This window comes from Populus euphratica, unplaced genomic scaffold (genome assembly GCF_000495115.2).
Source record: "Populus euphratica unplaced genomic scaffold, PopEup_1.0 scaffold107.1, whole genome shotgun sequence".
NCBI lineage: Eukaryota > Viridiplantae > Streptophyta > Magnoliopsida > Malpighiales > Salicaceae > Populus > Populus euphratica.
This window is the reverse complement of record NW_011499994.1, coordinates 474513-486274: the sequence shown is the minus strand read 5'-3', so window position 1 is coordinate 486274 and position 11762 is coordinate 474513. Positions and strand designations below refer to the sequence as shown.

The 11762-nt window shown below is 28.8% G+C and overlaps 1 protein-coding gene across 1 annotated transcript; it reads left to right on the top strand.

Moving 5' to 3' along the window:
* Positions 1 to 2077: 2077 nt before the first annotated feature.
* Positions 2078 to 2760, top strand: LOC105140550 (classical arabinogalactan protein 9-like). The gene has a single exon (XM_011047421.1). It carries the CDS (start codon positions 2209 to 2211, stop codon positions 2620 to 2622), a length of 414 nt encoding a protein of 137 aa, XP_011045723.1. The 5' UTR covers positions 2078 to 2208; the 3' UTR covers positions 2623 to 2760.
* Positions 2761 to 11762: the final 9002 nt, after the last annotated feature.

Genomic DNA, 11762 nt, shown 5'->3' with positions numbered 1-11762 from the left:
TTAAATTCTTCTATTAATAGAGAATTTTTTAGATATTATTTTTTTAATATTTCATCTAATTTTTTTCTAACAATTATTCTTTTCAAACTATCATGATTTTTTATGTATGTGATTATTTTGTTGTGATTATCCATAATATTTCATCTAATTTTTTTCTAACAATTGTTCTTTTCAAACTATCATGATTTTTATGTATGTGATTATTTTGCTGTGATTAAATAAAAAATTATTTATAAAATAAATTTATATTAGACTCAGTCGAGATCATGCCAAATGCTAGAAGTTTGATGAATTACTTTAAATCTATCTAATATATTATCACCTTAATTTTTATATTAAAAAAACATATATCATCTTTCTTTTTATTTCAGCCATATTTTTTTTTATTAATCTTTCATGTTTAATTTAAACACACCAAATCAAACGCAACCTCAGTATTTACAAACAAAAAGAGCATTATTCTGAATTTTTTTTTTGTAAAACCATGCTTTTGACCGATATTTAATGTTTATTTTAAATTTATTAAATTAATAATGTAAAGTTTCTCACACCTTAATTTGAAATTCTAGAAAATAATTCAAATATAAAGATTTCAAAAATAACCAACAAAACTGAATTTAAAATAGTTTGTTTTAGAGTATAGTTATAGTTACTTTTCAAAATATTTTTCACCTATAAATACATCAAAAAAATATTTTTTTTATTTTTTTAAAATCAATTTTGAAATTAATATATTAAAATGATATGAAAAAACTAAAAAAATTATTAATTTAAAATAAATAAAAAATAAAAAAATTTAATTTTTTTTTAAAATATTTTTGAAATACAAAATCATATAAAGCCTTGCAAAGAGTTTTTAGAGACAATACACAAGTATTATACTATTCTTATATTTTTTTTAATGAACTTACATTAAAATTTAATAATAAAGATTATGATTTTTTTATTGCTAAAAAGAAAAACCTCGCTAATAGCCCTTGAATTATTAATTTTTACGTTAAAAAAATACAAACTTGCAGCAGCATATGGGGACCACCTATCTAGGTGTCCTCTAAATAATATATTACTTAATTAACTCCAAAGTTAATTTTTTCCCCTGATAATGATCACGCGGCCCATCTACGCGGACACGCTTTCCATTTTTCGACCGTTACGCACATGACAAAAGTTCTCCATTTATCTTGACGGTCCATATTTCTCCAACTTTCAAAATTCCCACGTACGTGTACGTCTCTGATTCATTTGACAACTGTACTTTAAACCTTATTAGTGCTTGACCACCAACCCAAAGAAAGACTCTAAACCGTGTTTTTCCCCCCTAATCTCCGTGTTGATGGGGGAAGCAAGATATTGTAAAAAAACAATAATAATGGAGATTATTAGCAATTTTATTAAATTTATATTATTTTATTATGGAAAATTATTATAAATATTACCATATTTTCTAATTCATTAATCTTGCCATTCTAAAAACACTCCATGATAGATATAACAAATAAAGTAATGTAACATGGTTTTATAGTGATAGAATATAAAAATAATTATTTTCAATTAATTGTTAATCATAATGTATTAATATTAAAGGTAACAATTAGTTAACTATTCCATAAACAGATTTTTATCCTTTTATTTTGATTTTGATAATAGACATATTTATATCCTGACTCGTATAAAAATAATTTAATTTAAAGAAATTAAATAATACTTGGACTTGGAAGGATCCATTTGTTATCAAATAAAAAACAAATAATTTAAATTTTAAAAATATAATTTAATTGGTTAGATTTTAAATTTATTTTTTAAAAATTACTAATTTATATTCTATAAATTTTAAAATTTATATAATTATTAATTTTATTATCCATAAAATTAACAAAGCAGTGTAATCGGGCACGAAAGAATAACGTTAATTAAAAAAAAAAGGCTTGTTATTGTATTTCCATAAAACAAGAAACATTAATTACCGTTAATTAGCCTCGAAATGCGTGTAAAAAAGAATCCAACGGCTCTCAAATTGACCAAAAGTCATCTCTCTCTCTCTCTCTCTCCAAATGTTCCCCTATAAATACCCCCTCCACCCTCTGTTTATTCTCACACTTCACCAAGGCTAATCACGAGCAAAACTCTCTCTCTCACACACTCTCTCTATATCTCTCTGATTGTGTGCTTTTCTCATCGTTTCTTTCACTCCACAGAGAAAACAGAGAAATGGCTGCAAACAAAAGCATGGTCTTCTTGATGCTAATCACATTCCTTGTGGCTTCTACAATGGCACAATCTCCTTCATCTTCCCCTGCATCCTCACCCACCAAATCACCACCAGTCGCCACCCCACCGCCAAAAGCCTCTGCTCCTGCACCCACGACCGTGAAACCACCGGCATCTGCACCATCTCCAGTGGAAACCCCACCACCGGCAGCAAATGCACCATCCCCCACCACCACCACTTCTCCTCCTTCTCCTCTCCCAGAGACTCCAGTTCCCTCAACTGGAGATGTCCCTACTTCTACAATCGGCTCTCCAGCTGTAGCCCCCTCTCCTGCCAACGGTGCCGTTTTGAACAGATTTGCTCTCGGTGGATCCGTTGCCGTTGCCGTCTTGGCTGCCGTTTTGGTGCTTTGAGGTGGAGAGAATTGGGGATTATTTTTGCTCCATATTTTTTTATGATCGATGTATTTTTTTTTCCTTATAACATTGCTTTATTACTGAATTATTTGTACTTATATTCATTAAATATATTATTGATATTGTTTCAACTCAGATTAGTGCTGCTATTATATACATATACATATATATATATATATAATATTTTTTGTGGGATTCCAATATAATTGCTTCACCTGAAAAAATAATCAAGAAGAGCAAATGTTGAGGAGGTGATTCATATTTTGAGCAATAATTTTTTTAAAGCTAATTTGAAGACTCTTGGAGGACTGGGAAATAAATCATGGAAATAATTTGAAATTGATCGTCGACTTGGAAATAATTTGTTGTCATATTTTTTTTTTTAAATATATCTAAGGGATTAAAATCCTCCATCTCTCCAAGCAGCAAACCGCCCTGTTGCCTTACTCGCTGGTCACTTGTAAATGACATTTCATCTTTCTTTTTCATTTATCTTAAATAGGAAATAAAATTTGATTTTGGCTTTTGAAATTTATATTTTTGGTGTAAAATCAATGACGATCATCGTATATTTGATTTTTTTTTTTTGAAAAAATCTGACGATCATCGTATATTTGATTTTTTTTTGAAAAAATATTCTTTTTTAATCAGCACTTCTGTATAGGGTTTAAGTTTGTTTTACTAATTAATTTGATGGTTTTTTTTTAAAAAAAAACAATGACATACAAACAGGTAAAATAATTTTCATGATTGTTATTTTGAATTAAAAAAAAACAGAAATATATATGGTTTATTCAAAATTCAAGTGAGAATAGATTACGAAAAATCCATAAATATTTCCATAGGTAAAACAAAAAAAAATTACTTCTTACGAAAAGTCATTATTAATAACTATTAATAAGTAAAGAAATAGGGTGCAAAATCCACCATTCGATTGCGGTATCGGTCTAGCCCATTCAGCGGTGCAAGAACGAAGTCATCAAATAGACATACCTCTATATATACCCTCTGTCACTCTCTCCTCTTTTCAAGCACTTCTTCTCTTCCTTGGCTCTTCTCTGTAGCAATGGCCAGCTCAAAGGCTCTGGCCTTGATGCTAATGGCATTGTTCTGGACCTCCACCATGGCACAATCTCCATCCTCCTCTCCAACTTCTTCTCCCACAAAATCTCCACTACCAAACACCACTCCAACACCTGCACCACCACCAACTCCGGTGGCTACAGCACCAACTACCACTCCAACTTCGGTGGCTACAGCACCTACTACCACTCTAACTCCTAGCCCTCCAGTCCCTGCACCTGCACCCAGGATCACTACCACTCCTCCTGTGGCATCTCCACCATCTCCCACCACAGTCAGTTCTCCTCCTCCAGCACCAACTTCTCCATCTCCATCATCCAGTGTTCTTCCCTCCAGTATCTCCACTTCACCATCTGATGCTCCTGGTCCATTTCCTAACGTCGCCGTCCTGAACAGAGTTGTTGGTGGGGGATCTTTCTTTGCTGGTCTCTTTGCTGCCGTTTTGGTGATTTAGCGTTGTTAACGAGAGCCGAGTCTTGTTTCGTGAAGAGTGGTGGCTTATTTACGTGTCTTATTTTCTTTTTCATTATGTGTTGTGATTGTGGTTAATGTAGTGAAAGCCATTTCATAATTGACTAATTGTTTTGATCAATGAGGAATTGCTATATATATGGGCAATTTTTTCTTCTATCGTAATTGTTTTTTTTTTTTTTTTTTAATTTGAATTTGTTTAAAAAATAAATACTTAAGATGGTAATTGGTAAAATAAACTCATTCTCAAAATCTATCTTCTACCCATGGCTATGATTTACAAATAAGAAGACATGAAGTCGCATCCTTCACCAATATTATTAAATGTTTATCAAGTGATTTACAAATAAGAAGACATGAAGTCGCACCCTTCACCAATATTATTAAATGTCTATCAAGTTGGTCCGGATATCCACGTTAATCTAAAAAAAAAAAATATCTATCAAGTCACTTTAGCGCAATTAAGGTTTCTAATTAATTGAAAGAGAGTTTACTTACTTAAATTAATAGGTTAATATGATCAAAACTTGATTAATTTAAATTTTTTTAATGGCATTGTTTTAGCTTATAATAAAACTTGAAATAATATTGATTTAAATTATTTTAGGTTAACCTGAATTAATTAATTAATTCAAGTTATAACTTGAGTTTTAAAGTGAATCATAGTCCATAGTCCAAATAAATTTAATAACTTTATTTTAAAGTTAAAAGGTGTCTCTACTGGAGATTTTTCTTTTCTAAGATGGTGATTAACACTTCTCAAGTAGCAGAAGGGAATGGAGGGTTGTCTCCTCGTATAAAAATAAATAAATAAATAAAGAAAAAAGGTAGGGAAGAAATAGTTGAAACAAAGATTTCATTTTTGTGAGAAAAAGGAAAGGAAGGCCTGCTGGTAGTTGGAATTCAACGGTCACGGATTCTCTTGGACTGGCCCCACCATGTCTCTTTTTCTTGTTAGAACGGGCCTACTTAAAAGGCATTGGTGCCATTTTGAGGCCTTAAGCATAACTTGCCATGGAGCGTGGATTGATCCGGAAACCAAAGATTTCGAGTTTTGTTTATACCTCTATTTTTATTTGAATTGAATGGTATACTAATTTGGGTTATTGCTAAAAAAACAAAATGGTGTAATTTGAATAAAAAATATTAATTTATATTAACTTGGTGATTCAAATATTCTTTTTATAGAAGTCATCGAGTTGAATCTTACAACTGTATTATTTTTTAAAAAATATCAATTTTTAATTAGATTTTCTTTATCATCTTAATTAATATCCCTCCCATCATGTGATAAATCGAGAAATATATACAAATTTAGTAGTGCTAAAATGACTGCTTTTAAATGACTACGGTGGTTCGATGGACTGCCGTGGCAGAGGATCAACAAAAGCAGCAGTCAAGATTGAGGTTTGGGTTTCTTTTTGGATTTTCCATGACCCATATGCCGTGAAAGCTGAGATCATTTCTAAAGAGAAAGAGTAGTCGATCGAGGAGAGTTCTTGTGGACAAGTTGGAGCGTGTGGTTGAGGCTGATGTTGGAATGTTAAATTTGGATTAGAGTGAAGAACAAACTATTTTTTTATTGTGTTTAACTAGTGTTTCTAGATATAAAAGATAAATATATTTAGAATAATTTATATATTTTAAAACAATTATACACAGAAAAACTTATATTTTCTATTTTGATTTTTCTATCTCGAGAAAATAAAATTTAATGATTTTTTAATGAGTAATGCATTTTTAAAATGATACAAGAATAAAATTTAATTTTAATTAACTCATAAACTAATCAAATATTCTTTATCATTGAATAAAAAGATATAAAAATAATATATCCACTCATCAACCAACCTTCTTCAAAATTATTGTAGTTCTTCTCTAACCCTCTCGGATCTTTTCACTCATACCTATTCTCCTGGAAAGTGGGAAGAACTGTTCCTTCTGGGATTTAGCAGCTAGATTTCCTGTGACATGTTAGATGAAGAACTGTTCCTTCTGGGATTTAGCAGCGCCGTGAGTGTGTGTGCTGCTAGATTTCCTGTGACATGTTAGATCCCTATGTTTTCCTTGTCTCATCTTCATCTGATAAGTAAATAAACTTCATGTGTGGAAACAACAGAGAGATTTGTTCATGTTTGATAAAGATTTTTCTTAATTTTTTTTTTTAATCAGAACGTGGCAAGTCTTGGAAGAATAAGTTTATGAACGTCGGAAATGGCAAATAACGGGAATAGTCGGGCATCCATGTTCCGTCCACTTTCACCTTGGTTTCTCCGTCTATTATTATAACAGAAGTTAAAAAGAACTCAATATTTTACCGTGTACGTTACACAATAAAATTACCATTTTATTCCTGGTTGGGGAAATTATTTGGCTTTGTTTTAGGGGCAAAAGGTCTTTTTCCAAGAGACTCATTAGTCATTACAGGAAAAAGGAATGACATTAGATTATATTTTTTGTATTTTTATTGCACAATATAATTTACTCCTGACAACAAAAAAACATTAAGTTTTAGTCAAAAGGGGCATTTTAGTTTTGGTTTAATTTCCAAGCAATTAAATTACGTAATCTCCCTTGGAATGTGAAAAACTGTCTGTGATGAAGGAGTTTTTGTTTTTTTGGGTTATTTGATGTAATTAGAGGCAACATAATAATTAACATAATAATTTCGTAAAAAAGAGATGGAAGCATGTGAACAGTATCCAACGGGTTTAAATGGCTTCCGTAGATTGCCAAAACTTGTTTCCAAAGCGACAACTAAAACATCTCGGTATCCCCTTCACAAAGAGACAGCGAGTGTGGCATAATTGTTTACCTTTTGTTTTTTTTATTTTTTTCTTCAACTTGATTTTCTTCTTAGCCTTAAAAAGAATCAAATCAGCCTCTCAGGTTTATTGTCCTCAAGATTTCATCCCTTATTCTCTTTGTTATATTTTTTTAATTTAAAATAATTTTTTAGATTTAGGATTTTTGTTAATTTCATCCTTATTTTCTTTATTACAATTCTGTTTATGTAGAATGATCTATAAAATTAATGATTTTTTTTAATTACATCCCCAATAGATATTTTCATTCTTCAAATTTGACTCTTATTCTTTTAATTACTAATTATTTTATTATATATGGTTTTTGAATTTTATTTTTTTGCAATTTCATCCTTCTTCAGTTTTTTCCTTCAAATATAATCCTTTTTTTTCTTTATTATTGTATTTCTATTTACCTTGCAAGATTTGTTTAGATTGATTTTTTTATTTCATCCTCCGACATTTCATTAGTTAGGTGTTTAGCTTTTTAATTAAGTTCAAATTTAGAATTTAATGGGTTGCGGGTTTAAGAGATTAATCCTAATTCACAAAGTTGACATGAGTCTCCTCTAGTTTTTTTCCTTTTTTAAAGTTTTTTACCCATCCTCCAACATTCATTTTTTTTCTTCTCTTATGAGAATTTTTAGTCGTTTTGAAAATAGAACAGGTTGCCTAGATTTTTTTTTTGTTAAATTTAACAAATAGAACAGGTTGCCTAGATTTTTTTTTGCTAAATTTAACTTTTTAAAAGGAATTTTGTTTTTAAATTAAATTTAATTAATTAATTTCATCCTTTAACATTGAATTTTTTAGGTGTTGAGCCCGAGTCAAGAATTTAACGAATTGCATGTTTGAGAGTTTAACTTGGCTTTACAAGATTCATCCAGGTTTTCTTGTTTTTTTTTTAGTATTTTTTTTTAATTTCATCTTACAATATTCTTTTTATTCGCTTTCTATAAGATTTATCTTTCTTTTTAAAGTAAAAAGGGTTTCCTTATGTTTTTTTTTTGTTATATCTTTGTTAAGTTTAGCTTCTTTAAAATAAATTTTATTTTTTAATTAAATTAAATTTATTGATTTCATCATTTGGAATTTAGTTTGATATGTGTTGAGCTTCTTAGTTTAGCTAAAGTTTATAATTTAATAGATTAGATGTTTAAGAGACTAACCCAGGTTTACAAAGTTTACCGGGCTTGTTTCTTTTTTTTTTAGTTTTTTTTAATTTTTCATCTACAAATATTTTTTTATTTTTGTTTATTCACTTTATATGATGTTTTCTTGTTTCCGACTCACCACTATGATAGCACATGTGACCACTTTTAATTACCAAAATCTTAGATTTTTCTACTCTTTTTAAAACATTCATACCGCATGAATATCCTTTTTTATACTGATAAAAAAAATCACCAAGCCTGTGGTGTAGTAAAAGCAATTTATTTAGTGTTTACCAAACAACAATGAGTTTTTATTTTTCCATGATGGAAAAAAAATGTGAAAAAATAGAATAGCTTCAAATTTATCTTTTAAAATAGCATTAATAGAACATATTTAATTGTCTCACATGAAAGTTTGATCATAACAAGTAAAAAATCATCCAAAAAAATATAAATACTTTGAAAATATAACAATATCTTACCAACATCATGACCTTATTTTGACTGCCAATATGCAATACGCACAAATAAATTTTGGGTTATACAGGGAAATATATTTTCTCTAATTCCTTCTTGATCGCAATATTTTTATAGAAACTTATTATTAGAAAATTAGTAAATACAAATGGATACACCAATAAAAATATTTCATTGGTAAATTACTATGAGTTTTTTTATCTAGATATGCCATTGTAATAGCCATCGGTAAACAACGAAGAAAATATTATCTTAGTATATACCAGAAGAATTATAATGGAAAAATAAGGAATGAAATTTTTTTTTATGATGATGTGTTATTTTTATAGATAGAATTACCGATGGATTTAAATCCATCAGTAAATCCATTTGTAATATTTAATTTATGACCTGACGTGCAACCTTCCTCTCTCCCTCCCTCATTTCTTCTTTCTTCTCTATTTTTCTTTGCAACAAACACCACAAAACCCCTCTTAATTTTATCACAAATCAACCTCCCGCTACAAATCCAACCACTCCAATACTTAGTTTGTTTGCATCCTTATTTTGATTCAAATTTTATTGATTATTCTTTGCTTCAATTAAGCAAAACTACCTATTTTTTATTTGAAATCAATTTTAAATTATTAATTTTTATGGCATATTTTTGTAGTATATGTTTTTTGTTTAGATGTTTACTTGTTTTACAGTTTTTTTCAATAGAAATTTATTATATGAATGTATGATTTGTACATGTTAGGGTTTGTTTGAGATTTTATAAAATTGTATTTATTTGTAAATTGATGAAATTTAATTTGAATTTCTGACTTATGTGTTTTGTGATGAAATAAATAATGCTTATTTAACGAGTCTATTTTATATTTTATCAATTTTATTATTGAGTTAAATTTTTGGTAAATGTATAAAAATTTGAATTTATATAGATAATTAGTAATGAATTAGTTGTAATATTAAAATAATTTGAATAAGTTTGAGTTAAACCAATGTTCTGTTATTTATTTGGTTTACGTAATTAATTAATACATGTTGTCATTAATATTTTATATAGATTTGACATAATTAATGGATGATCATTTATAGATGTATCAAGATTAACCCAAAGGGTTGCATAGGATGTAGTATTGTAATGAGGTTCAAGGTTTTATTAATGATACACTATATAATCAGAGAAATATTAGTGGAGGCAGTATTGGATGTCCATGTAAGAGATGTAAAAATAAAAAAATTCTCGATTAAGAAGTTGTAATGATACATCCTCTATAAAACGGGTTCATGGAAAGATACCTATGTTGGTTTGCATACAGATAATCATATGTTCCTCATAAGACCATGTTACAAAGGATGATTAAGTCAATTTTTAGTTCCAACAATATGTATAAAGTTGGAGATGACAATAGTAATTGACACGACTAAAAGATTGATGTCTTCTCCCAAGTGCAGGAATGTCGAAGTAATAAATAACCCGACAAGACCGGGGTCGAACCACAGAGAGGTTAATTGTATAAATTATAAATAATAATAATACAATAACAATAACAACAACAACAACAATAATAATAATAATAACAACAACAACAACAACAACAACAAGAATAATAATAATAATAATAATAATAGTAGTAGTAGTAGTAGTAGTAGTAAAGAAAAAGAAGAAGAAGAAGAAGAAGATGAGAACTTTTAAATGGAATATTAACGTAAAGATTTAACAACGATAACAATAAATGTCAAGGTTAGAGGATCCACTAATGGTATGTCAAACAAATATAGTATAAACTCTTATTAGTCAATTGGAAACCACACACAAAGGAGGTTCCAATCAGATTATAGATTGTTAACATGATTACATTAGTCATCTTATTCAATTAATGCTAATACTTGTAAATCTCGTCAAGCATTCATGATTATAACTTATGTTAACAACTTATGTTAGATCCCCATCATGATTTGGTCAAAATTAATATAAAGGGTTAGACTTTGTAATATCAATGATGTCTTTGTTTTCACTAAGCAATAATAGCAAGTTTGTTACATATACACTCCTTTCTTCAATCGTTCAAGAATTGATTGGTCATTCATAATGAAAATCAAATCTAGAGATCGTGTTTAGGTTGATCAAGATGACAATAATGAATTAACTATAACATACGATATCTTTTAATTTGATAAGTTAGTTGATTCATGTCGAGCTGCTCTGTCTAATGACTTAGAAGAAAATTCAACTTTTAATATTGTCAAAAATACTTTTATTGATGTTGATGTTAAACTTAAAGAGTTAAATGATATTTTAAAAATCATTGAACATACACAAGTTAATAAAGATGATGATAGCGACAAAATCAATGTAAAAGATTGTGATGGATATGACAATAATAAAATTGAAGAAGATAATTCTGATTAATTTGCATAACATGAATGTGTAATGCTATAAACTGTAATGTAATATTTCTACATGAAATTAACTTTAATGCAATGATAATGACACTCCAGTGCATTTGATAGTTTCACATTACGATTACACTCTAGTGTAGAGAATCGAAATCAATGTGTTTAGGGTTCCATTACCTTCATTTAACATGCGAAACAAATGATAAGATTCTTTTTTAAGTACATCCATATTTCTTGGGTTGAGATTTACTATTTTTTTTTCTTTTTTTTTTCCTTTTCTTTGTTATGTTCTTGGGTTGAGATTTACTATTTTTTTTTTCTTTTTCTTTGTTATGTTTTTTTTTTACTATATATATATATATATATATATAACTTAAAACGCAATGCATGTTTAACCCATGTAATGAGTTTTAGGCTAATGACTCCCAAACTAATTGGTTTTAGGGCATTAAATGTTGATACAGCCTTATGAGCTTAGTAACTCGGGTTGCAGATACTGATGCATAGATAGTATAATATTTGATTTTCTTAAACTTTTCTCCATAACCCATGTAATAAGCACTGAGCTAATAGCTTCCAAATTAATTGACTTTAGGGTATTAGGTGTTAAAACACCCCTCAGGCTTACTTGTATTTGTTAGGCAAGATACGAAACCAAACTTATATATGTTTTAATTATCATCAATATTATATTTAATTTTTTTTTTACAAATTATATCTTATCCCTTTCCTTTAGCTATTACCTTTAACAAAAGAACAATTA

Excerpts from the sequence above, each read along its gene's own strand:
- LOC105140550 (XM_011047421.1), top strand. The coding sequence starts at position 2,209 with ATGGCTGCAAACAAAAGCATGGTCTTCTTGATGCTAATCACATTCCTT.